Raw genomic sequence first — 27,551 nt, forward strand, 5'->3', positions numbered from 1 at the left:
TGAGGCCTCACTAGTGATGTATAGAGCTGTAAAATAACTTTTGGACTTCTGTTACTTATACTTCTTGAGATAAATCCAAGTAATCTGTTGGCCTTGTTGCGCACACTGAGGCACTGCTGTCTTGGCTTTAGATTTCTGCTTACCATGACTCCCAAGTCTTTTTCACATTCTGTATGACCAAGCTCCACTTCACCTAGATTATAGCTTCGAGGGTTATTTTCATTACCAAGGGCAAGCACCTTACACTTATCCACATTAAACTTCATCTGCCATTTCTCAGACCAAGACATTAATTTGTTCAAATCGTCCTGGAGTTCATTGATATCCTCCTCAGAGTGAATTATATGGCCTATCTTTGTATCATCAGCAAACTTACTCATGTCACTAGTAATCCCTTCATCAAGGTCATTAATGTAAATTATGAACAAGAGAGGGCCTAAAACTGATCCTTGTGGAACGCCACTAGTGACTAATCCCCATTCAGATTTCACTCCATTAATGGTAACTCTCTGCTTTCTATTGGTAAGCCATGCCTCAATCCATGCTAGAACTTTACCTCCTATACCATGAGCTGCCACTTTTCTTAAGAGTCTCTTGTGAGGTACTCTGTCGAAGGCTTTACTAAAATCCAAATAAACAATATCATATTCCTTATCACTGTCAACTGCCTCAAATGTTCTATTGAAGAACGTCAGTAAGTTTGTCAGGCAGGAACGACCTCTCGTGAATCCATGCTGAGATTCATTTATCAAGTTATGCTCTTCAAGGTGACTTCTGATAATGTCAGCTATAATTGATTCTAATAACTTGCCCACTATAGATGTCAGGCTTATTGGACGGTAATTTGAAGGAGTGGACTTATCCCCTGATTTGAATATAGGAACCACATTAGCCATCTTCCACATCTCTGGCACAACACTGGTAAGGATGGACGCATTGAATACACTCGTTAATGGCTGACTAAGCTCCATCTTGCATTCCTTAAGTACCCTTGAAAACAACTCATCGGGTCCCGGGGGCTTATTTTGTTTCAGTTTGTCTATCTGTTTAATAACCATGTACCTCGTGACAGTAATATTAGTTAACTTAAATTCATCAGGAACTAAATAATTGTTAATTACTGGAATCTCATATACATCTTCCTGTGTAAAAACTGACAAAAAATAGTCATTAAATAAGGAACACATTTCCAGTTCATTATCCGTCAGCTGTCCATTCCCAGATTTCAGAGGTCCTACTTTTTCCTTCACCTTCGTCCTATACACTTGAAAGAACCCCTTTGGATTAGTCTTTGATTCATTAGCAACTCTAATTTCATAGTCACGTTTAGCCTTTCTAATCGCCTTTTTTACTTCTCTTTTAAGCTGAACATATTGGTCAGTAAGGTTAACCTCTCCTCTTCTGATGCGCCTATAAATTCCCCTTTTCTCCCCTAATAGATGCTTTAGCCTCCTGTTAACCCATTTGGGATCGTTATTATTAGACCTAATTTCTCTCTGGGGAATGTATATACTCTGGGCACTGTGTACATTATTAAGAAAACAATCATAAAAGCAGATCCCTTCATATTCATAAGTATGATTATCGTCAATAAAATCATTAGCTAGATAACCCCAATCAAGATTAGACAGATGTTCCCTAAGTCCATTATAATCGGCAGAACGAAAATCGGGGATTTTTACTGTATTATCATTATTCTTGCATTCCCAATTAATGCTAAAGGTGATGGATTTGTGATCACTTACGCCAAGCTCTTCAGTGATCTCCAGATTATTCACGAGTGTTTCCTTATTTGACAAGACTAGGTCTAGCAAATTATTACCCCTGGTAGGTTCAGTTACACTCTGTTTCAGAAAACAGTCCTGAACTGTTTCCATGAAGTCACTGGACTCTAGATTACCTGTCAAAGAATTCCAGTCAATTTGGCTAAAGTTAAAGTCCCCTACTATGACTACGTTACTGTGTCCAGAAGCCCTAACAATTTCGTCCCAAAGAAGTCTCCCTCTATCGTGATTCAAGCCTGGAGGTCGGTATATTACACCTAGAATTAGTTTTTCTTGACCCTCCACGAACTCTACCCAAACAGACTTTGTTACTGCTCCATCTATTTTTATACCTGTTTTTATGCAACAATTAATATTTTCTCGAACATACAATGCAACTCCTCCCCCCTTCCCATTACATCTATCCACATTGAATAACTTAAATCCCTGAATATTACACTCAGCAGTCATATCCCGACTCTTTAAATCATACCACGTTTCAGTTAATGCAATGATATCAAAGTTCCCAGCACATGCTACCAAACGTAGTTCATTAATTTTATTTCTTGCACTTCGACTGTTAGCATAAAATACCATCATATGTTTTTTCTTCTGCACATTTTTGCTATTCATCTTTGTTTTTACACAATTTCTGAAATTATCATTACCCAGAGTTACTCCATGACAGTTACTATTAAGATTCTTAATATCAGAGCATAAGTCAATATATCCATACTCATTATTAATCATTTCTAAACCCATACCTCTAACTAATCCTAGTTTAAAGTCCTAATAACCCCCTCAACTGAGTTAGCAAGAAAACCCACACCTGCCCTGGATAAGTGAACCCCATCCCTGGCATACATGTCATTTCGGCCATAGAAGTTGTCCCAGTTGTCAATGAATGGTACTGCATTATCCTTACAGTGTTTATCCAGCCAACAATTAATACCAATTGCTCTGGACAACCATTCATTACCAACACCTCTTCTTGGCAAAATGCCACATATAACAGGGCGCCCCCCCTTCTTCCTAATCATGTCTATAGCTGTCCTGAACTTTCTAACTAAATCCTCACTTCTACGCTTGCCTACATCATTGCCTCCAGCACTGAGGCAAATAATAGGATTGATCCCATTACCGTTCATGATGTTGTCAAGCCGGCTAACAATGTCCTCCATCCCAGCCCCAGGAAAGCATACCCTTTGTCTCCTACTCCTGTCCTTCAAGCAGAATGCCCTATCCATGTATCTAACCTGGCTATCCCCAACAACAACAATATTCTTACCTTCCTTGTTGTCGTTCGTCGTGACGATCCCAGTAGTAGACTCACATTCGTCGGGTAGCACCGAGAATGCGTTGGAGGTTTCCACGGGAGTTTCCACAGCAGTCTCTTTCTTCTTCATCGTTTCTGGCTTTCCATTCGTCTTCTTGATCGTCAACTTCGTCGTCCCCTGCTGTCCAGCCACTGACCACGATCCCTTCTTGACCTGAGGACTCGAAACAGGAGGACTACTACGAATCCTCTTGTTTTCCTCGGTCAATCGCCGTATCTCCATCTTCGCTGCCCTCAATTCTTCCTTAAGTTGCTGGTAAAGTTGCTCGATGGAGGGCATCTTGGTTCAGTCCACGGGAGCAAACAAGACACTTCTTCACAGAGTTAAGTATAGGTCAGCACTCCAAGTACAGGTCACCACTCAAGAGCACACAAACAGGTCTTCACAGAGCTAAGTACACGTCACCACTGAGCTAAGTACACGTCACCACTCAAAGCTAAGTACACGTCACCACTGAGCTAAGTAGACGTCACCACTGAGCTAAGTAGACGTCACCACTGGGCTAAGTACACGTCACCACTGAGCTAAGTACACGTCACCACTGAGCTAAGTACACGTCACCACTGAGCTAAGTACACGTCACCACTGAGCTAAGTACACGTCACCACTGAGCTAAGTACACGTCACCACTGAGCTAAGTACACGTCTCCACTGAGCTAAGTACACGTCACCACTGAGCTAAGTACACGTCCTAATTTCCCTGTGATTCATCTGAGTCTTCAACTTCCAACTGTTACCCCTTGTTGCTGTGTCCCATCTCTGGAACATCCTGTCTCTGTCCACCTTGTCGATTCCTCTCAGTATTTTATATATCCTTATCATATCCCCCATATCTCCCGTCCTCCAGTGTCGTTAGGTCGATTTTCCTTAACCTCTCCTCGTAGGAGATGCTCCGTAGCTCCGGGACTAGTCTTGTTGCAAACCTTTGCACTTTCTCTAGTTTGTGTATGTGTGTGTGTGCAAGTGTGTGTATATATGTGTGTCTATACGTGTGTCTATGTGTGTGCCTATGTGTGTGCCTACGTGTGTGCCTATGTGTGTGTGAGTATTTGCTCGTGTGTGTTTATGTGCAGAACAGGACTGTTGGTAAAACTTAATTCTGTGCTGGTGTGTGTTGCCTGATAATGAAGGTCTGCCTTTTTACTGCAACAGCTTAGAGCAGAAAGTCTGCCTGAGCCAAAAGGAGGCAGTTTGCTTTAAACTTTACTGCTCAGTCTTAAACGAAATTAAGAGTGTCTTGCAGAGCAGAGCAGGTTTAATTACCTACACCATATGCATGAGATGAACCTTGTATACTAAGCAGTTCTTAACCCGTGCCTGTATTAGTAAAAAAATGTAGTACGCAATTATGCTTTTCATTATGTTGTAAGATGACAAGTCTGTTAGTAAAACTGTTTCAGTAACAGTGAAGGAAGGATCAAACCAGTCTTCACACATAATTGTAGGAGTTCATTCACTTTTTTTGGTAATATCTCACAAGTGATGCAAAGACAAAAAAAAGTGTTTTTCTCTTTCTCATCACCATAAAGTAAAAGCAGCAATGACGGAGAAATAAAGGGAATGAAAGTGGATAGTAGATCACATGCTCAGCTTTCCAGTGCAGACACCATTAGTCATCGACATATGGTGTGGACAGACAAACAAAAACGATAATTAGCGGGTTCGATCTGCTCTACTCACCCACTCAGCTGCGGTTGGTAACAACTAAAAACCGTTAGTAGTATAAAATAAAATAATGTAAAATGCCTGGCTAAAATAATGTGCAAACTATTTTTAGCAAGTTGTACTTTAGCAAATTCTCATTAGACTGTGTGCAACGAGTACTGACTTCTTGACTGACAAAGATGTCACTAAACATAAGAACATAAGAAAGAAGGAACACTGCTGCATGCCTACTGGCCCATTCGAGGCAGGTCCAATTCTCCTACTGGCTTAAGCCTTGTCAGGTCAGGTCACATTCACTTAAGGAAGGAGCACGGCATCTGGCCTAGTAGCACAAGGTAGTCAGTTTCAACTCACACCCACCCACACCCACTCTTGTATTTATCTAACCTGGTTTAGAAAGACACGTAAGCAAACACTATGACTTATTTATTAGAAAACGTTTCGGTCCTGGGACATTGATTACTTCTCTTTGCTTACGTGTCTTTCTAAACCAACTTGTCGGTATTTATTACCAAGGTTTATACCATTTATCTAACCTATTTCTAAAACTACAAAACGTCTTAGCTTCTATAACTGTACTCGGGAGTTTGTTCCACTCATCCACATCTCTATTACCAAATCAGTGCTTTCCTATATCCTTCCTGAAACTGAATTTTTCCAGGAAGACATTAACAATATTCCAGTAATTAATTTTTATAGTGGGCTAGAAGATAAATTATGTAACATCACAGTCACTAGTGAAATGGTTGTGAAACAGATAGACAGACTTAAGCAAAATAAGTCACCGGGTCCTGATGAGGTTTTTTCAAGGGTTCTTAAGGAATGCAAAATGGAACTCTGTGAACCATTAACTAATATTTTTAATTTATCTCTTCAAACAGGTGTAGTGTCTGATATGTGGAAGATGGCTAATGTAATTCCTATTTTTAAAACAGGGGACAAGTCGTTACCGTCAAATTACCGCCCAATAAGCCTGACCTCAATTGTAGGCAAACTACTAGTCAATTATAGCTGAGGTTATAAGAAGCCATCTCGATAAGCATAGCTTGATTAATGATACTCAGCATGGATTCACAAGAGGCCGGTTTTTGTCTAACTAATTTATTAACTTTCTTCAGTAAAGCTTTTGAGGCTGTTGACCACGATAAAGAATTTGATATTATTTACTTAGATTTTAGTAAGGCTTTTGATAGAGTTCCGCAGGATTGTAGATGAATGGTTCACAGAACCGACACGTTGATAAATTAGACACATGTGCAACTCTTGGGTATCTTTATTGAGGAAACGTTTCGCCACACAGTGGCTTCATCAGTCCATACAAAGGCGAATCTTGAAGAACAGGAGGAGAATGAGGTAATCAGTCCCTCAACCTTGAGTCGATGTGGTCAGTCCATCAATCTTGAATAGAATACGGCATATGAGCGGAGAAGGAGCTTATAAACCGTATGTAGTTCATAAAGAGGAAACAAAACCTTATTTCTTAAATGTACCTGGCAGCAGTCAGTGCACGTGTTCAAAGTATCACCTAGTGTGAGACCAGTAAAAGACAACGTCCACTGACTCTCGCTGAGTACAAACAGTCTCTAGAAAGAAATGCTTCATTTCCTTCAAGGAACCCCAGCTTACATCATGCCAGGCCTGCTGACGTTGCACAAATTCCGAAACCTCTACCTCATGGGGGTTAACATGGCCCCATTTTTCAGCATCCCAAAGCTCTTTCACTAAGATGCACCATGGCTGAGCCACCACTACAACCCGTCATTCAGAAGATCCAAATCTTCCACCATCTCTTACAATTTTCCTGCTTACATTATCTTTCTCAGGGACCTCATCTACCATCATTTTGAAGCCACCACACAGTTCCATCATAACTTTCCCAGGACCCGGCTCCAATGCCAATCCCATCTCTCCAGCTTCCAGAATATGTAGCACCACTTCATGGTCCCACGTCATCCTGGGTGGACTGGCAGGCTGGTGCACTAGTGCCATTGACCTCATCTTAGCCAAGCAGTTTCTGAAACTGAGAAAAAACACTGCGGGGGAAAGATCACCATCCTCACGTAGCCCATGACTTAATGATTCCAGAGTGCTTCTCCACACAGTAATGAAAAGGAGGGGAATTCCCTCATCCCAGTCCTTCTGGTACTGGGTAAAACAAACGTGCATTGCCCTGAGAGACTGGGAGAACCACTGGGCTTTTCTTTGACTCCTAGGATGATATACATTGGTAAATTTAACCTTAAGTAGGCCTCTCAAAACTACATGACATTTCATAAAATATGACTTCTGGGTGATTTGTGCAAAGCCTAAGAGACAAAAATGTTTCACCAGAAATCTCAAAACCACACACACAAAATTATTCAGAAAGGGTATATCCACTGGTAACCTGTTAGAAGAATTTATTAATAAACACTGGTTAGTCAGTCCTCCCTTCTTAACACTTAAATGTTTTTCCTTCAGAATCTGTAAAAAATACAGACAATGATACTCTAATAGTTCTGCTGCGGCCACTTGGACACAGGTCCCCTTAAAAAGAGTCTTGCTCATTTGACCAACTCTGCAAAATAAACATTTGGTAAATTTAGGAACCACATCCTCCACAACAGCTGATAAGAGAATAGCGTTCCGAAGGCCACAACCTTCCTGGGCCTTACTCAGCTGCTGCAGAGTCGGGATTTTTTCCCACATTAGCACCAAGACCACCTCTCCAACTGAGTTCCGGTTGAGCTGGTTCATCACTGCTCAGAGTCTCCTTTAGGTCAGACTCAATGAACAGGCTCCCCAGGCCCAAACCATCACCACAGAGTGCAGAAGGGTCACAGGGAGGCACAGCTCCTGCCTTGTTCCCCTGTTTAGTCCTAGCACACACTGAAAAATTTTCAGGCACTGTCGCTCCAATTAGGTTATTACCACCTTGTAAAGCAGGGTCCTGCAAAACCAAACATTCCTCACTTTTGAGGAGTCCCACAACGTTGTTGCCTAGTAGGTCAACTCCTGCAAAAGGTACATCTTCGGCAATACCTACGGGTAGGTACCCAGACTGGTACGCAGACTCTACCCATAACCTGTGCACTGGAGTCCTGACAGGGACTCCAGTTATCCCTTTAAGAAAAATGTCCAATCCGGTGTAGGTGTCATCAGGCACTGGCAATACACCCCTGCGAAGCAAGGTGTATGTGCTACAAGTGTCCCTCAAAGACATAACACCCGTGACCCTACCTTCATTTTGGTGTAAGGCCACAGTAGACTTACTTGAATAGACCTTCATCCGAGGGTCTAAGACAGCTGGTCTTCTTTGGGTACCTTGGGGCAAGGCTGCAATGCAAGCAACATCATGTGTAATGGGTGTACTTACTGGAGAAGCATCTGCTGCAGCCTGGTCCCTAAGCATCTTTCGACAATATGACTGCAGGTGGCCCTGTTTATTGCAGTATGTACAGTGATAAGGTTTGAAAGCCCCCTGAACACTTGACATAGGCTGGGGCCCATGACTTTTGGGGAACTGGACTCTTTCTACCTGTCCCCGGTAGTCCTGGACCTGTGACAGCTGACTTAAAATGTTCTTGGGTAGGTACCGGAAAATTAGGCTTATTAAAACTGGTGGTTATTAGGCTGGTAAATGGGTGGCTTAAACTTCTGAAATTTCTTATTCCTATTGGTGGGTGGAGAAAACTTACCATTTATTTATTTTATTTTTATTCATTTATTAATTTGAACATGATACAAAGAAGAACAAAAAAATACAGTTGTTAAGTGTAACATGCCAAATCCCCTTGTATGCAGAACATTATGGGCAGGCTAAAAATTAACTTAAGATTAACTAAGCAATGATATATTCAGTGGTAAAACATTATTGTAAACAGATAACAATTAAGCACAAATGAATATTTCAAAGACAGGTCATATGGTCATTTACTGTGTTGCTGTGCATTCAGTAGAATGGAGTATTCTGTTAGGTAATGTAATTAAAAGTTACAAAGTTTGATTGGGTCACAGGTTAAACATTTATGAGATACAATTATTCAGTATTTATTTAGTTGTGGGTGAGTAAGTGATTTTTAAGAAGAGACTTGAATTTATAAGCAGACTGTGTTTCTTTTATATTCACAGGTAATGAATTCCAGATTTTTGGGCCTTTTATGTGCATTGAACTTTTGCATAGTGAGAGATGGACACGAGGAACATCAAAGAGTGATCTGTGCCTTGTGTTATGGTAATGTGTTCTGTTGAGGTTGGTAAGGAGACATTTGAGGGGAGGGTTTATATCCGAGTTAAGTGTTCTATGTATGTAGTAGGTACAGTAATAAATACGGATGTTTTGTATGGTGAGTAGGTTTAGAGTTTTGAATATTGATGGAGTGTGCTGCCTGTAGTGGGAATTTATCATTCTGACTGCAGCCTTTTGTTGGGTAATTAGTGGTCTGAGATGGTTTATTGTTGTTGAGCCCCATGCACAAATTCCATAGGTGAGATAAGGGTAAATAAGCGAGTGATATAGGGCCAGGAGGGCTGACTGTGGAACATACTACCGTAACTTTGATAGTATGCCTTGTATTTTTTTTTTGAAATTTGTTGTATATGTGTTTGAAATTTGAGTCTATTATCAAGGTAGATTCCTAAAAATTTTCCCTCAGTGAGCTTTGTAATAGGTGATCCGTTTATCATTATGTTAAGAGGGACATTTGTAGCTCTGTTACCAAACTGGATGAAGTAGGTTTTGTCAATGTTGGGAGTAAGCTTGTTAGTCATCATCCAGGTAGATATTTCTGTAATTCGGTATTCACAGTATTGGCTAGCATGACTGGGCACTGGTGAGAGAAGACGTATATAGTGTCATCTGCAAATAGTGTGGGTTTGAGTAGTTGCAATGTATTTGGTAGGTCATTTATGTAAATGAGAAAGAGAAGAGGGCCAAGGACTCTTCCCTGTGGGACACCAACTGTGATTGGCTGTGCTGAAGAGTTTGCCCCATTTGTGTACACACATTGACTTTCGTTGCTGAGGTATGACTTTAGGTAGTTGAGGGAGTGCCCTCTTATACCATAGTGTGACAATTTTATGTGGAGCAAGTCATGGTCAACTGTATCAAAAGCTTTACATAAATCAATGAAGACCCCCAGTGGGACTTCTTTTTTCTCTAGTGCAGTGTATATTTGTTCTAGCATGTGTATAATAGCATCATTCATATTTTTATTAGACTTGAACCCAAACTGACAGGGGTTGAGTATGTTGTGGGAGATGAGGTAGGAATAGATTCGCTTATGAATTAATTTTTCGAAGATTTTAGAGAGAGAGTGTAAGTTGGATATTGGCCTGTAGTTATTCAAGTCTGATTGGTCTCCTCCTTTATGGATTGGGGTGACCCTCGCTATTTTGAGAACTGTAGGGAAGGTAGAGGATTTGATGGATTTGTTAGTGTTGCAATGATTGGTGACAGCACTTGTGATGCTTTTTTGTATATAAAGGGTGGTAAGGTATTTGAATCTCCTGTCTTGTTTTTTAGTGTGTTGATAATAAGGAAGACTTCTGTTGGGTTAGTCGGAGCTAGGAACAGTGTGTTTGGATAGTTGCCAGTGAAGTAGTCATTGGGTGGGGTATCTGAGCTTGGGATTTTATTAGCAAGGTTTTTTCCTATGGTGGAGAAGAAATTAAGTCTGTTTGCTGTTTCAGTTGGTGGGAGTTGGGATTCTTCTGGTTTTGTTAGTTCAATTGTGCTATTTTGTGGTATCTTTTTTGTTCCTAGAATTTCTGATATTTTTCCAGGTCTTTTTTATATATCACCTTTTAAGTTAGATAATCTGTTCTCATAATACAATTTTTTAGCCCTTCTTATCAGGCTGGTTAGGATTGATGAGTAACGTTTTGTTTGGTCTCTGGTTATGTGACCCATTCTGTACTGTTTTTCATATAGGTGCTTTGTATTTATGGATTTGAGGATGCTGGGCGTTAGCCAGGGACTGTTCAATCTCTTAGCTGTCATCTGTTTAGTTTTTTAGGGCAGTGCTTGTTATAGAGGTATTGGGTCTTTTTTAGAAAATTAATACATTCGTCAGTATCTGTATAGATTTCTAGCTCAGTGTACCAGTCAATGTTTGTCACTGCTGTTGTGAAGTTATTAATGGCTGCCTCATTGTGAAGTCTGAAAGTGACTTTAGTAGTGTCTTGGGGTAATTTGCCTAGATTAGTGATGAGGAATGTAGGGTAGTGGTCTGTGGTATTATCTGTGATTATGCCTGATTTTAAAGGGGATATGGTGTTGGTCCATATGTGGTCTAGTAGGGAAACACTAGTTTCTGTAACTCTTGTAGGTTTTGTTACTGTTGGTAGCAACAAGGAGTTACTGAGTGTTTGTGAAGTCAGTAACATGTGGGTCCTGGTCTTGCAGGAGATTTAGCACAGTGGACCCTTGCCTAACTCTAGATAGACAGGGAGCTTGGCAGACAGACAAATTGACACAGAAATGTTTGTGTACCAGCAAAAACAAAGCGAGGGGGATGGTCATCTAATCTTTTCTTATCAGCTGCACCCTCCCTCCACCCTCATTTACGCTCATCAAACGTCAGCTCCTATTAGATGTTATCTCCCCTTATCTTGTCACTGTCATGGGGTGAAATGTTTTTCATCCTTCAAGGGAACATTTCTTCTTTTTCTTTTTCTTTTTTCTTTTTTTCTTTTTTTCTTTTTTTCTTTTTCTTTTTTCTTTTTTTCTTTTTTTCTTTTTTCTTTTTTTCTTTTTTCTTTTTTTCCTTTTTCTTTTCTTCTTTTCTTCTTTTTTTCTTTTTTTTTCTTTTTTCTTTTTTTCTTTTTTTCTTTTTTTTCTTTTCTTTTTTCTTTTTTCTTTTTTTTTTTTCTTTTTTTCTTTTTTTTTTCTTCTTTTTTTTCTTCTTTTTTTTCTTCTTTTTTTTCTTCTTTTTTTTCTTCTTCTTTTTTTCTTCTTTTTTTCTTCTTCTTTTTTTCTTCTTCTTTTTTTCTTCTTCTTTTTTCTTCTTCTTTTTTTCTTCTTTTTTTCTTCTTTTTTTCTTCTTTTTTTCTTCTTTTTTTCTTCTTTTTTTCTTCTTTTTTTTCTTCTTTTTTTTCTTCTTTTTTTCTTCTTTTTTTCTTCTTTTTTTCTTCTTTGTTTCTTCTTTGTTTCTTCTTTGTTTCTTCTTTGTTTCTTTTTTTTTTCTTTTTTCTTCTTTTTTTCTTCTTTTTTTCTTCTTTTTTTCTTCTTTTTTTCTTCTTTTTTTCTCCTTTTTTTTTTCTTTTTTTTTTTTTCTTTTTTTCTTTTTTTCTTTTTTTCTTTTTTTCTTTTTCTTCCTTCCTTCCTTCCTTCCTCCTACTCCTCCATTGCTTTTGGTCTCAAACTCCTCGAAATCATGAAATTCATCTTCACTGACACTTCCATCTGTGTTAGAGCATGCTTGGGAAGAAGAGAGTCCCAGATTTGCTGGGGAGTCACATATTTCTTACCGCTAGACATGCTGAAAAAAGACAACTGAAATGGCATTCCCACAATGCACCACTGGCTCCCCAATTTTTTTTATATGGAATGGCATTCCCACCATGCACCACTGGCTCCCCGATTTTTTTTATATGGTGCACACTGACCATGGAGACCCATTCTCTCACATGTGGGCCTACCAGCTTTCTCCTGCTTGATTTGAAGCCACTAGAATTTATGCATATAGATAGGTCAAACACGGTATCTCCTATGACGTATATATACGACCTCGACAGTCAAGGGGTTAATAAAAGGCAGTCCATCTCTTACCTTAGCAGGACAATTAAGGAAAATCCTGCTCCCACTTTATTACCATGGTAAAGATAGTGTACATTGTTGTCTATGCTTAAGACAGCAAGAATCAAACATTCTGCTTTGCTTCATGGAGGAAGTGGCAAGGAAGCAAAAGTACTAGGTCAGCTTTTCCTTTATGTTCGAGGGGCATTGAAGCGGCGTAGGATGCTGTGAGGTCAGATTACTTTTGACTCTACTGAGAGTCACACTGACGCCAGGATAACCAACAAAGAACAATGATCCGTGCGTTAGTGTGAACAAAGTGTCTCACAAAACACGATAAACACATACAGAGAAGTGTGATCAGCTTCTTTAGTGACATTATGGTGTGAAGAATTATTGATGAACAGTGTAACAATGAGTGTTGCGATCCAACAGTGTAGTGCGACATTCTTCAAAGAACCCTATTCTTCAATCAACTCATCGGATATCCGGGCGTAACTACAGGTCAGATACATATACCTAGGTAAGTGTTCTAACTCGTGATGGACTACTATTGACTGTGCAGTTGAGTCGAAGTTACGAGTTAGTCACTTATCGTAAACCCCGGTGATAAGCAGACTTTTGAGTCCACACAAGTACGTACGTCAGCCATCAGTGAATGAAATATGCTGACATAACACCCCCTAGGGGTAATTTATTATTAACATAATATACTTTTTCAGCCCGTTAAGAAGTGGATGATAAAGCTTCTCAAGACCTCGTCTGCAGGGGCGGCTGTGTGGACGATGAGCTGTCTTATCAGCTAAGTGCTCCCTATATTTAATCTGTAACCTTAGCTGGTAAACCATTTCTCAACACATGGAGTCTTGGAGTGGCTGGGCCTGCTCAGGCCACATGGACACGTTTGGGACGAAAGCTTTTAGACGAGTTTTTTGCTGTTGGTAGAGCCAGTTTTTTGACGCTAAAGAGCACCGTTAGTCAAGTTTGGCATTAGTCCATGCCGCTGTTGATTGAGGCTCCACTGTATTTTCATATGGATTTTGTATTTATATTTTCAGTTTCATGGTCTCATTTGATAGAATGGAAAATATTTTATAGAACTAGAGATTTCTATAAGCTAGATTTCATTTCTCTCGGGCGTGAGAAATTGAGATGGTGGATGATTGCGAATGGTTTGCTGATTAAAAGTAGCTTGAAATTAGGTTCGAAGTAATGGAAATGTTCAAGGGTAAACAAATCATGTTTTACATCCAGTATGCATCCATCTGGCTGGTTTAATACAAGGTCATGAATGGGTTGATATTACTTATACAATTATTATAATTATACAATAGTATGAATAACAGTAAATCTTGTTTTTTTGTGTGCGAATAAAAATTTGAACTGAAAAACAAGTGTAATATAAGAGGTTCCTGGAGAGGTGACTGAGGAATAGAGAAAATGTTATTTTAGTGCCAGGAATGCCTGCATTATTTTTTCTGGACCCTACGTATTTTGAAAGTGGTCTTTCTTGAATTTTGTGTGAAATTGGCCAAATTAGTATTTTCTGATTACTTTATTGAGTAGTTGAAATAGGTAAATGAGCAGTTTCTTGTACTCAGTCGATAGAATGAAAGGAGTTCTAGTGACATAGCTACGAGTTGGCCTTATTTCGGGCCAACTAAATAGGGCTGAAAATAGGCAGTCACTGATAAGTAAACATTGCAGAGACTACTAAATTTGTGAGAGCATAATTCCCGAAGCTTTCCATCAAATTTTGTGCTTTTGGTTTCATTACCTTTGGAAAAAGATTTTCTATAATTTTGTAAGAAATTTTTTTTTTTAATCTTCGACCCTGGGAGCAAGTTTGAGAACGGGTCACAACCTTTCATAACTCTACCTCTTGTACACTCCTACAGCCACTGGTCTCTGACTTTAGTATATTCCTTCTTTAGCGCTTAGTTTGATTATATTACTGCTTCTCTCCAGTCAACTATAGAGTTCCATTCCTAAGACCACGTCGGTAAACGAATTCCTTGCTATGTGAGGAGTATAATGTAATGATAGTGGGTTTGTGTCAACCAAGTTTGATATTGTTATAATGTCACCTTTGCACCATTTATTACATTCCTGGAATTTTTAAATGTTTATTCAGAAGTGTACTGTATATTGTAATAAACAGAATAGAGGAAATCACCTCTAATATTCATTTTATAAGCATGCATACTGGTCAGACAACCCATCATAAGTCCGAGGTGTCAGTAAACAAGTGCATTGCTAAGTGAGAAGAGGCCGTATTAATATTATTATTCTCCAAGAATATAATACAAGGTAAAGATGTTTGTGTTGAAGTCATATTGTTTACTCAATTATTATTTAACATAATTGTTATGCACAACTTGTGATTTATCTTGAAGATCTTTACAGATAAACATTTAACCCTTGAACTGTCCAAACGTAGATCTACGTTCACTCGCATAGTGCTCCGAATATTTTGAAAAATAAAAAAAAAATTTTTTTTTTTTTTTTTTTTTTTTTTAATGAAGAGTACATTTTTCTACTTGTTATAGGATTAAAAAAAAATTTAGGGTCAGTATTCACCGAGATATAAGACCGTGAAGTTGGCTCTGGAGGCTCGCTTGATGGCAACAATCCTGCTGCTTGCAGAAGTGTTGCCAATATACCTTTTTTAGTCATTTTTATTTTCATTTACAGTGGACCTTCGGGTAACAGAGGCATCAGCTAATGCAAAAATCAGATAGCGGCACGTTTTTGCATCAAAATATTGGCTCGGCTAATGCCCAAGAACTCCGTTGAGGACATTCGTCATGAACGTGTCCGCGCAGCCTGAACCCACGTACAGGTAGTGTGCCATTGTTTACAAGCCAGTGAGGACGATTCCATGTGTACATGTGATATATTTTTATTATTCCATTGGTTTTAGTGCTTGTAACTGCTAAATAAGCCACCATGGACCCAAAGAAAGCTTCTAGTGCCAGCCTTGTGGTACAGAAAGAAAGAAGCACAATAGAATTAAAGAAGAAAACTCATAGCAAAGTACCAAAGTGGAGGAGGAAGAGAGAGGGGGAATGTGCTTTCTTCAGTGATTCTATGATATGTACAATACTAAAGCATCAGGTATCAATAAAGTCTATAGTGCCAGCAGCATTAAAGTGTAGAATTAGCAGTGTAGCAAGTAAGTTAAGCGAGTAAGCGATAGAAAAATGACACGAAAGTAACTCTCCAATGTTGTTGGAAGCGTATCGGGCCAATGAACATACGCTACCCTCCTACGTATCTTCCACTACCCTAAACCTCTGCCACATTTCCTCTGTCAAACTAACTAAACTAACATCTCCAGGTAAGTGTAAATATAAAAGTGCAAGTATGAAAGTAAATATAAGTGTAAATATAAAAGGACCCCAATGGAAGTACGTAAGTCATTCTGACTTTTTTGGGTTATCCTAGGTATATATGCTGCTATGTATGATAATCTATGTACGTAACAGTATTTGTGTATACCTGAATGAACTTATTTATTTATAAATTAAAATGTAAATATTTCTTATTTATAAATTACATGCATTATTTAACCCTTTGACTGTTTCGGTGGTATTTATAAGTCTTAAGCTCATGTGCATAAATTCTAATGGCTTCAAATCAAGCAGGAGAAAGCTGGTAGGCCCACATGTGAGAGAATGGGTCTCCATGGTCAGTGTGCACCATATAAAAAAAATCGGGGAGCCAGTGATGCATTGTGGGAATGCCATTTCAGTCGTCCTTGTTCAGCATGCCTAGCAGTAAGAAATATGTGACTCCCCAGCAAATCTGGAACTCTTCTCTTCCCAAGTGATGCTCTAACACAGATGGAAGTGTCAGTGAAGATCAAATTCATGGTTTTGAGGAGTTTGAGACCAAAAGCAATACCCAGGATACCAGAAGAATGAAGGAGAATGAAGAATGAAGGAGGGTGAAGAATGAAGGAGGGTGAAGAATGTAGGAGAAGGAAGAATGTAGGAGAAGGAAGAATGTAGGAGAAGGAAGAATGTAGGAGAAGGAAGAATGTAGGAGAAGGAAGAATGTAGGAGAAGGAAGAATGTAGGAGAAGGAAGAATGAAGGAGAAGGAAGAATGAAGGAGAAGGAAGAATGAAGGAGAAGGAAGAATGAAGGAGAATGAGAGAGAAAGATAATTAGATAGGATGGACTCCCCCTACCACCTGTCAAAACAGGTGGTAGGGGGGAGTGATTAATGAGACAATGTCATTTTGACAGCTGCCGACCCTGATAAAACAATTAGAAGGGAAGAAAGAAGGAGAATGAAACATGAAGGAGAAGGAAGAATGAAGGAGAGGGAAGAATGAAGGAGAATGAAGCATGAAGAAGAATGAAGGAGAATGAACAACAAAGGGGAATGAACAGTGAAGGAGAATGAAGAAGGAGAAAGAGATAGAATGAGGGAGAAAGATAGAATGGAGGGGAAGCAGCATCCGACCCCATTGTTTTGACAGGTGGTAGGGGGATTGAGTAATGAGACAATATATCGTTTTGAGAGCTTCTACCCTGACACAAAACAATTATAAGCAACACACTCACACCCAAGACAAGCTTGCTGAATGAAGATAATAGCAGTTAAACGAAAGTATCCAGTAACTATATATGTGTATATACTGTATTATAGTAACCAGAAGGAAGGAAGAAGGGAAGGCAGGAATGAAGGAAGGACGAGATGAAAAAAAAAAAAGGAAGGAAAGATGAAGGAATGTAGGAAAGGAATGCTGGACGGAAGGTAGGAAAGGAATGCAGGAAAGTAGGAAGGAAGGAATGATGACACACGACCATTTACCAACGATAACTACATCACACAACTGCCTACTAATACTTGGAAGAAAACTGCTCAGACGAGGTGTTTTGTCTTTGCACATAAAAAAAAAAGTCCACAAAAATGCACACTTGTTTCATGTGTTGTGGCTTAGCGCTTCTTTTTTGATTATAATAATAATAATTGTTTCATGTGTGAGGAATGTAAAACACCATTATGTATGAAAACATGTTTCAAAGAGTTACACAAGCTGCAGAACTTATAGGAATATGTCCAGTGACTGTACATTGGTATATATATTATAGAACAATTGTAGTAAAAAATTTTTTGCATTTTGTTTTTGTAAAGTAAACAATTTATGTATTGACAATTGTTTGTGTGCTTATTGTGTTGTATACAATGAGTGTATATATGTACATTGCACTTTACTTTGGTCTCACAGATCACAAAAGTTATGTGAAAAAAAAAATACTGAAAAAAAAGAAACCTTTGAGTACAAGTAAACCAAAGTTTACCGGGTGAGCGGCAGTCACTGCTGTTGCCATATACGGCTCATTTTCTGCAAACTTCTTGCCTCTATATCTCGGTAAGTACTGATGGCAAAAATTTTATTTTTTTGGACAATCAGAAAAATAATCCTAACATTTTCATAAGAAAAAAATAATTTTTTTTCAAATGTTTTGCAACATAGAATGACAGTTTCAGAAAGAGGCCTGCTACAGGGTTAAGTGTGAATGTGGCGGTGGCGGCGTCGGCGGTGGTGCTGGTGGGTCTGCTGCTGGTGCTGGTGCTGCTGGTGCTTGTGCTGCTGCTGGTGCTGGTGCTGGTGCTGCTGGTGCTGCTGCTGGTGCTGGTGGTGCTGCTGGTGGTGGTGCTGCTGCTGGTGCTGGTGCTGCTGGTGCTGCTGCTGGTGCTGCTGGTGCTGGTGGCGGCGGCGGCGGCGGCGGCGGCGGCGGCGGCGGCGGCGGCGGCGGCGGCGGCGGCGGCGGCGGCGGCGGCGGCGGCAGTGGCGGTGGGGACGGCGGTGGTGGCGGGTGGCGGCGGCGGCGGCGGTGGTGGCGGCGGCGGTGGCAGCGGTGGTGGTGGTGGTGGCGGCGGCGGCGGCAGTGGTGGTGGTCGTCGTGGTCGTTGTCCTGCTCCTCCTCCTCCAGCTTCTTTCATTTGCCCCTATAAACCCAACACCATCGCCACCAATTACTCCTCTAATACATTATGACGTATGTTATTCATTCTAGAGTATATATCGTGTCTCTATGTAATGAACTCTTTCTGGGTCCAGAGGCCCAATTTCTACGTGTGCACCAAGCTCCAGGAATTTTCAAATATGTTATTTTTTTCTTATGAAATGGTAGAGAATCCTTTTCTGAAGGCAATAAAGCAAAAAGTATGAAATTTTATGGAAAATTGACGAAATTATGCTCTTGGGAATTTTGGTGTGTCAGCTATATTTACGCATCCGCGATTTTGCCGAGTTTGACTCCCATTTTAGGCCAATTACATTATTCCAGTCGACCAAATTCTTTGCTATTTTACTAGTATTACTTCTTTTTTATTGATTGAGCACAAGAAATCGCCAAGTCAACTGTTTCAACTACAAAATAAAGTGATCGGATATTGGTAATTTGGCTAATTTAACGCAAAGTTCAAAATATTCCAATTTCAAAATAGGGTTCAGAATAAACACTACAGGCATTCCTGGCACTAAACTAACATTTCCTCTGTTCATTAGTTATGTTTTCAGGCTTTACAAATGAATTCCATTTTGATTTTTTATTCACAATGAATTTTTATTCAGATCAAAAAAATATAAGATTTACCTTTATGCAATATTGTAATAATTGTATAAATAATATCAGCACATTTGTGAACATATGTTAGACCCACCAGCTGGCGTGTATTAGACGTGAGGTAATTTGTTTACTCTTGAACATCGGCAATAATTTAACATTTCCTCTACTTTGAGCTCGGTTGCAAGCCATTTCTATTACTAAAACCAATCAAAATCATCTCTGTTTCTGTAATATATCTTCCATTCTATCAGATGAGACCAAGAAATCGCAAATGCAACTATAAAAAACATAAAAAAAACACTGCAAAGTCGCTGTTTTAATATAAAATTATGGTGTCAGTTTTTTTTCTCTCATTATGCACTTTGTGCTGCAGGATTTGTTTTATGTGGTGAACATATACTACATAGATGTATTCTGTCATATCTGGGCCCAAATTTACTGCTCACAGCTTATCAGAGTGAGCTGAGCTCATGGCATAGATCTACGGTTTGGACCCTCATCTCAAAGCTGTAGAACTATGGCACAGAGCCTGAAAGGGTTAATATTGTTTAATATGTCATATTAGATGAATTGTAATAGATAAGTAAGCCATAGAGATATTAGCATCATATTGAAGCATAAACTCGCCTTCCTCTTGCCTCCTACTTGTCTTCCATACACCAATGAGAGTCAATAAAGGTAAGTGTGATGTTAAATGTTTATTTATCCATTTTATTAGTACTTTATATTTGCCATTGTTTTCTGTATGTGTATTTATATTTAATCTTTAAAAAAATATTTTTTGTTAATACTTTTGGCTGTCTGAAATGGATTAATTGGATTTCTATTATTTCTTATGGGGAAAATTAATTTGGCTAACAACAATATCTGTTAAAGGCAAGCTCTCTGGAAAGGATTAATGCCGTTACCCGAGGGTCCTTAGAATATATTTTTTATGTTCTGATAATTACAATTTATAATAGTTTTTGTGATTTCATAGCCAATCTTTGTTCAGACACTAATATTAGGTACTGAGATAGTACTCAAATAGTCACAATCACATTAACAGGTGAACATTTTCACCTGCCTGGGTCATTTACTATTGTCTAGAAATAAATACAGGTCCCACCACCCTTTGACTGTCGCAGGCCCCTTTCTGAAACAAATTCTATGTCGCAAAATATTAAAAAAAAAAAAATAATTTTTTCTTACCAAAATGTTAGGATTATTTTACTGAGTGTTTTAAGTCTAAAAAAATTTTTTGCCATCAGTACTTGCCAAGATACAGAGGCGCAAAGTTTCAGAAAATGAGTGGCGTATGGCAACAGCGGTGATTGCCACCCACCCAGTATTCTTTTATTTACTCCAGTTCGAAGGTTTCTTGTATTTTCCAATATTTTTCTTTTCTAAGTAACTTATGTGGCCTGTGAGACCAAAGTAAGGTGCATTGTTCAAATATACACTCATTGTTTACAATGCAATAACTGAGCAAACATTATCACTATTAGATTGTATACAAAACATTGTTTATTACTATTGTTCCATAATATATATACAGTCACTGAACACTTTCCTAGAACTGCTGCAGCTTGTGGAACTCTTTGAAACATAGGTATATGTAGAGTGGTACTTGACACTCCTCACACACAAAATGGGTGTCTCTGCGTGTATGTGGGCGTTTTTTGGTATGCCCACATACAAAACACCTCTTCTAATCACTTTTCTTGAAAGAAGTAGGAGGCAATTGTATGGGGTAGGGATCACCAGGCCTCAAACGAGATGGTGTGTGTTGGTAATTTCATGGGCACTGGTCTATTGCGGGTGTTGCTCCTTGGTACTTAGCGATGATTTGTCTAATGACTGACAAACAAAATTCACCATATTTTGGTTTGTTGTTGGTCCTCAACTTGTATATGTTATAAGCATTTAGCATGGAAATATCAAGAAGATGGAAAAAAAGTTTCATCTACCACTTATAACTCTGGCATACACAATCAGCAAACTCAATCTGCATGTCACATTTGTCCACTAAGCACATATTGAGGTTGTAGTCCATGACAGCTGCATTTTTTAGAATGGGTTCATTGGTCTCTATTGTGCTTGCCAGTGTGTGCCATTTCGTTTCAGTGAACTGATGTCAACAATGTGACATCACGTTTGTCATGCCACTGAAATGCCATGATGTCATTGGCAGCAAAGGCTTGCACCTCACCTCTGCGAGTGCCAGTGTCGAACCTTGGCATATGTTTACGATTACCATACACTGTGCCACACACGTCTGTCAAGTTCACTCTCAAGAAATTACTGAGTATGGGGCTTGTGTACCAGTTATCAGTATATAATATATGCCTCTTACCAAGATAGGGTTCTATCGTTGTTCTAGCTGTATAGCCCTTGTGGCTTAGCGCTTCTTTTTTATTATAATAATAATATCGTTGTTCTAACAACATCACCAGAGATACCCAACAACTTCCTGGTATCTCTCAATGTATTACTGCCAGTGTACACAATGATATCCAAAACGAGACCATTTTTGCAATCACACAGTACAAATAACTTTATACCAAAGCGTTTCCTCTTGCTTGGTATGTATTGCTTGAATGAGAGTCTTCCTTTGAATAAAATAAAAAACTCGTCAATAACAAGCTTCCTGAAGGGATAAAAATACATGCAACACTTTTGTTTCAGGTACATAAACACATTTCTGATCTTATATAACCTGTCGCTTCTGTCAGGCCTTGTTTTGTCTGAAAAGTGTAACATACGTAACAGTATCAAAAAACGATTCACACCTATGTCACTAAAACCTGGGGTTGAAATCAGGTGTTCTGTTGACCAGTATGTGGTGACAGTGTGCTTATACACATGGAGCATAAGCATTATTGTGGCAGAAAACAGGTACATCTCTGCCACAGTTGTGTTCTTCCACTGGTGTAGCTGTGATCTTGGCGAGAGAATTGTATTTGCCATGGTGTACTCATAGTATGTTGGTTTCCCTGACTATAATGTCTATCAGGGGTTCATCGAAGAATAACTGAAAGCATTCCGGTTCAGTAGCATTGTTCCCAAGTGTACAAACTCGTCACCTTACTGCCAATCCCAGATGCGGTCTGCTGGTGGGTTCTGGATATTGAAACGCAGTTGTGGTTGTGCAGGTTGTGGGAGTGGAGGGTTGGGTGAGGCTGGCTGTAGTTGTGCAGAATCAGCAGCATTAGTAGCGTGGCCCGCTACTGGTGCCACATGACTCGTGCCACCATCATTATCACCACCACCACCTGCTGCCTCACTCGCATCATTCATACCTATTGTAACAATATAGTCATCTTCACTATCAGGTCATGGTGTAGGGCCTTGGTATGTGCTCCGAGATTTACTCCTTCCCCTTGGAACAGCATATGACACACTACCAGACTGCATGCTACATCGTACATACTGCCACTTAACTGGGGAATATTCACCCTCACTGTCGCAACTAGAACTGCTTTCCATAGCTTTGAAATCACTATCACTATCATTTTCACTGCTCACATCTGAGCCTTGTACATGGGCAAATAGTTTACTCTTGTCCTGGTACAGGTGAACGTGAACGAGCCGGCCCAGCACCAGAGGTGGAAGGTTGTGGGTCATCTGGGTTTTCGTCACTAATTACGTTATCCTGGGCACTGTTTTCGGCCACACCCACTTGAAAACCACAGAATTCACTTTCACCGACACTTTCATCACTGTTAGAGCTATCACTTGGGAACAAAAGACCTCCAATCCGCCGAGGAGTGAGGTACTTCTTACTGCGAGGCATTGTGAAAATGGACTTCCAAGATGGCATTCCCACAATGCACCACTGAGTCCCAGATTTTTTTCACAGGGTGCACACCCACCACTCAGACCCATTCTCATGTATGCCTACCAGCTTTCTCCTGCTTGATTTGAAGCCGCTAGAATTTACGCATATAAATATGTCAGAAACAGTGGCGCATAAGACGTATACATATATTCGATGGAAACAGTCAAAGGGTTAAAGCATGGTGTTATGAGAGGCATCCCTATACTGTTGACAGCCTAGTGACATTTGATAAGTATGAACTGCTCCAGCTAACCCTCCTGTATTTGTTTTCACTGTTACACACAAACATGTCTTGTCTGTCTATCTGTCTTTCTGTCTGCCAGTCTGTCTCTGCTTATCTGTCTAGCTCTGCTTATCTGTCTTTCTGTCTGCCTGTGTGTGCCTGGAGTACATATCAAACTCCTTGAAGAATTGTGCTATGGCAACTGTTGACAGTTCAGTGACATTTGATAAATGGGCACTAGGGGAACCCTGGCTTTGTTTTCACTGAAATGCATAAACATCTTTGTCTGCCTGTCTATATATCTGTCTGTCTGTCTGTCTATCTTTGCCTGGAATTTTTGGGTTATCCTAGGTAATTTACACTATGTATAATTGTACTTATGTGTACATGTGAAAGAGAGACAGATAGACAGAAATAGACAGAAATATAGATAGACAGAAATATAGACAGAGAGGCAGCCAAAGCCAGCTGTCCTCTTAAAAGGGGAGTGTTAATGTAACATGGCATCAGTGAATCCCATGTGTTTGCCATGCTGTTTGCTCTAGCTGGTTCTCAATTGCAATTGTGCTCTCACAAAGTACTAAGTGGTCCCAGATTTTTAAAGGAATGAAAAATAAAATGTAGATCTACATTCAGAGCGTTACATGTACAAACATAAATCTACATTTGGTCAGTTTAAGGGTTAAGTGACAATTTTATTTAGTGAAACCATGTGACAATAGAGAAAAAAAAAACTTTTTAGTTTAGTATGTTGTGTTGGTAATTGTAGAATATTATACTATACTGACTTATGTTTCTATTGCAGAAGTATTTTGTGGATAAAGCTACCAGGTTGTGTCTTGCCAGACACTGTATCTTCAGTACTTCAAGAAGCACCGGTGTGAGTGTCTTGAACAACAACTGATATTGTAGAAGTATTTTGTGGAAGACTACCAGGTTGTATCCTGCCAGACACTGTATCTTCAGTACTTCAAGAAGCACCAGTGTAAGTGTCTTGAACAACAACTGATATTACAGAAGTATTTTGTGGAAGACTACCAGGTTGTATCCTGCCAGACACTGTATCATCAGTACTTCAAGAAGCACCAGTGTAAGTGTCTTGAACAACAACTGATATTACAGAAGTATTTTGTAGAAGACTACCAGGTTGTATCTTGCCAGACACTATATCTTCAGTACTTCAAAAAAGGCAACAGCTGTTCTTCTTGTAAATTTTTAACTAGCTATTACTAATTAAATAATTATGCTTTTGCATGGCAGTTAATTCTTTGAGGGTCTGTTTTCTAGTTCTACGACTTTTAAGCCAGGGCCTAAGCTGTAGTACTACATCATGAGCTCAGCTTACTCAGATAAGCTGTGAGCAGTAAATTTGGGCCTATATATGAGAGAATGCATCTATGTGGTAAGTGTGTACCATATAAAACAAATCCTGCTGCACACAGTGCATAATGAGAAAAAAACTGCGACTATGTTTTTTGGATTAAAACAGCAAATTTTCAATGTATTTTCATATGGTTTTTAGTAGCACTCACTGTTTCTTGGTGTCATTTGATAGAATAGAAGATGTATTATAGAAATTATTTTGATGGATTTTAGTACTGAAAATAGCTTGCAATTGACTTCAGAATAGTAGAAATGTTCTATTTTTGCCTATGTTAGTGGGTAAACAAATCACATTTTGTGTCCAATACACGTCAGCTGGTGGGTCTGATGTGTGTTGCTGAATGTGCTGATATTATTTATACAATTATTGCAATATTGCATAAAAATCTTCTATTTTTTGGTGTGATTAAAAAATCAAAATGAAATTCATCTGTAAAGCCTGGAAATGTAACTAATAAATACAGGAAATGTTAGTTTAGTGCCAGGAATGCCTGCATTGATTATTCTGGACAATATTTTGAACTTTGTGTGACATTGGCCAAGTTACCAATTTCCAATCACTTAATTGGGAAGTTGAAATAGTTGATCTGGGCAATTTTATGTGCTCAGTAGATAAAATGGAACACATACTTGAAAATAGCTAAGAATTTGGTCTAGTGGAATAATTTAATTGGCCAAAAACAGGATTCAACGTGGGCAAAATTGCCAATGTATAAATATCTCTGATACAGCAAAATTCGCAGGAGCATAACTGTTAATTCTTTATCAAATTTTGTACTTTTTATTTTATTACCTTCAGAAAAAGATTCTCTACAATCTCGTGAGAAAATATAATATTTTTTAGATCCTGTGGGGAGTTTTCAGTTTTGGGGTCTGAACCCTCAAAGGGTTAGTAAAAGAATACAAGTTAGTAATTTTGTAATTAAAAATTTTCAGAAGAATCTGTTTAAACACAAGAGCAAACAATAATAATAATAATGTTGAGTGTATCTGCAAATTTCTAGTGTATATATTAATCTTTTAACACACAACAAAAATTATGATAGTGTTTTAACACAATGAAAACTTTATTAGTGTTCATAAGTAGGAAAAGTTTTGCCTAAATAAATCTTAACATGGGAATATGTTCATAAGGAAGACCAGGAGTTTAGTGTCCAAAATAGTTAAAAAAAAAAAAATCTTGAAATAGACATGAGTACATAAGGAAGATTAACTATACCACTGTTGTGTGACTAAAATTTTTTAGATGAAATACCTTCATTTAAAAAATATGGAAAAACATGAACATAAACCATACCAATGTTCAGAGTGTCTAAAATGTTTTAGTGTAAAAATAAATCTTATGACACATATGAGAGTACATACAGGAGATAAACCATATAAATGTTCCGAGTGTCTGAAATGTTTTAGTGTAAAATGCAGTCTTGTGAATCATATGAGAGTACATACAGGAGATAAACCATATCAATGTTCCGAGTGTCTGAAATGTTTTAGTCAAAAAAGCAGTCTTGTGTCACATATGAGATTACATACAGGAGATAAACCATATCAATGTTCAGAGTGTCTGAAATGTTTTAGTAGAAAAGTCTATCTTATGACACACATGAGTGTACATACAGGAGATAAACCATATCAATGTTCAGAGTGTCTGAAATGTTTTAATGTAAAATGCAGTCTTGTGAATCATATGAGAATGCATACAGGAGATAAACCATATCAATGTTCTGAGTGTCTGAAATGTTTTATTCAAAAAAGCAACCTTGTGTCACATATGAGAGTACATACAGGAGATAAACCATATCAGTGTTCTGAGTGTCTTAAATGTTTTAGTGTAAAAGGAAATCTTGTGACACACATGAAAGTACATACAGGAGATAAACCATATCAATGTTCTGAGTGTCTGAAATATTTTATTCAAAAAAGCAATCTTGTGTCACATATGATGAGAGTACATACACGAAATAAACCATATGAATGTTCTGAGTGTCTGAAATGTTTTAGTGAAAAAAGCAGTCTTGCAAAACATATGAGAGTACATACAGGAGATAAACCATATCAGTGCTCAGAGTGTCTGAAATGTTTTAGTGAAAAATGCAATGTTGTGACACATATGATGAGAGTACATACACGAGATAAGCCATATGAATGTTCTGAGTGTCTGAAATGTTTTAGTATAAAAAGCAGTCTTGTGATACATATGAGAATGCATACAGGAGATAACCCGTATCAGTGTTCAGAGTGTCTGAAATGTTTTAGTGAAAAAAGCAGTCTTGCGAAGCATACAAGAGTACATACAGGAGATAAGCCATATCAATGTTCTGAGTGTCTGAAATGTTTTACTGATAAAAGCAGTCTTGTGCCACATATGAGAGTACATACAGGAGATAAGCCATATCAATGTTCTGAGTGTCTGAAATGTTTTAATCAAAAAAGCAGTCTTGTGACACACATGAGATTACATACAGGAGATAAACCATATCAGTGTTCTGAGTGTCTGAAATTTTTTAATCAAAAAAGCAGTCTTGTGACACACATGAGAGTACATACAGGAGATAAAACAAATCAGTGTTCTGTGTCTGAAATGTTTTAGTTGAAAAAGCAGTCTTGTGACACATGCATGAGTACATTCAGGAGATAAAACGTGTTAGTGTTTAATGTTTCAGAAATATTTTAGTTATAAATTCATCAGAATATTTGAAAGGGACATACCATAATAGTGTTGAGAGTGAATTATGTTAATGAAATGTCAGTCATATAAATCTTAAAAGTTCATAGAGGAGATAAGTTGTATTAATGTTCAGAATATCTTATATATTTTATAAATAGAGGTCTTGTGTATTCATGAGAGCTAATATAGAGTATCAGTCAATCAATCAAGTTTATTCTCTATACGGATTAGAATGGGGGCTTTACAGATTTTGGATATTGTGTGGTTTACATGTTTTAAAATATTAATTACAGAGGGGGCCACTAGGACACCTAGCATTGCTAGGATTTCAGGCAGACTTAGATTAATTCTTAGCTTTAAATTACTACAGATTATGGAATTAATAT

The 27,551-nt window shown here is 38.5% G+C and overlaps 1 protein-coding gene across 1 annotated transcript in view; it reads left to right on the top strand.

The window, feature by feature from the left end:
• The window catches only part of LOC138851694 (zinc finger protein 84-like), an 80,746-nt gene extending 53,376 nt beyond the window's left edge, over window positions 1–27,370 (top strand). The window contains exons 2-3 of the mRNA XM_070081093.1: window positions 15,177–15,324; window positions 23,920–27,370. Coding sequence (XP_069937194.1) covers window positions 25,744–27,087 — 1,344 coding nt within the window. The 5' untranslated portion in view covers window positions 15,177–15,324; window positions 23,920–25,743 and the 3' untranslated portion in view covers window positions 27,088–27,370. The remainder of the gene's footprint in view (window positions 1–15,176; window positions 15,325–23,919) is intronic.
• Window positions 27,371–27,551: the final 181 nt, after the last annotated feature.

This window comes from Cherax quadricarinatus, unplaced genomic scaffold (genome assembly GCF_038502225.1).
Source record: "Cherax quadricarinatus isolate ZL_2023a unplaced genomic scaffold, ASM3850222v1 Contig1655, whole genome shotgun sequence".
In the NCBI taxonomy this organism is placed as follows: Eukaryota; Metazoa; Arthropoda; class Malacostraca; order Decapoda; family Parastacidae; genus Cherax; species Cherax quadricarinatus.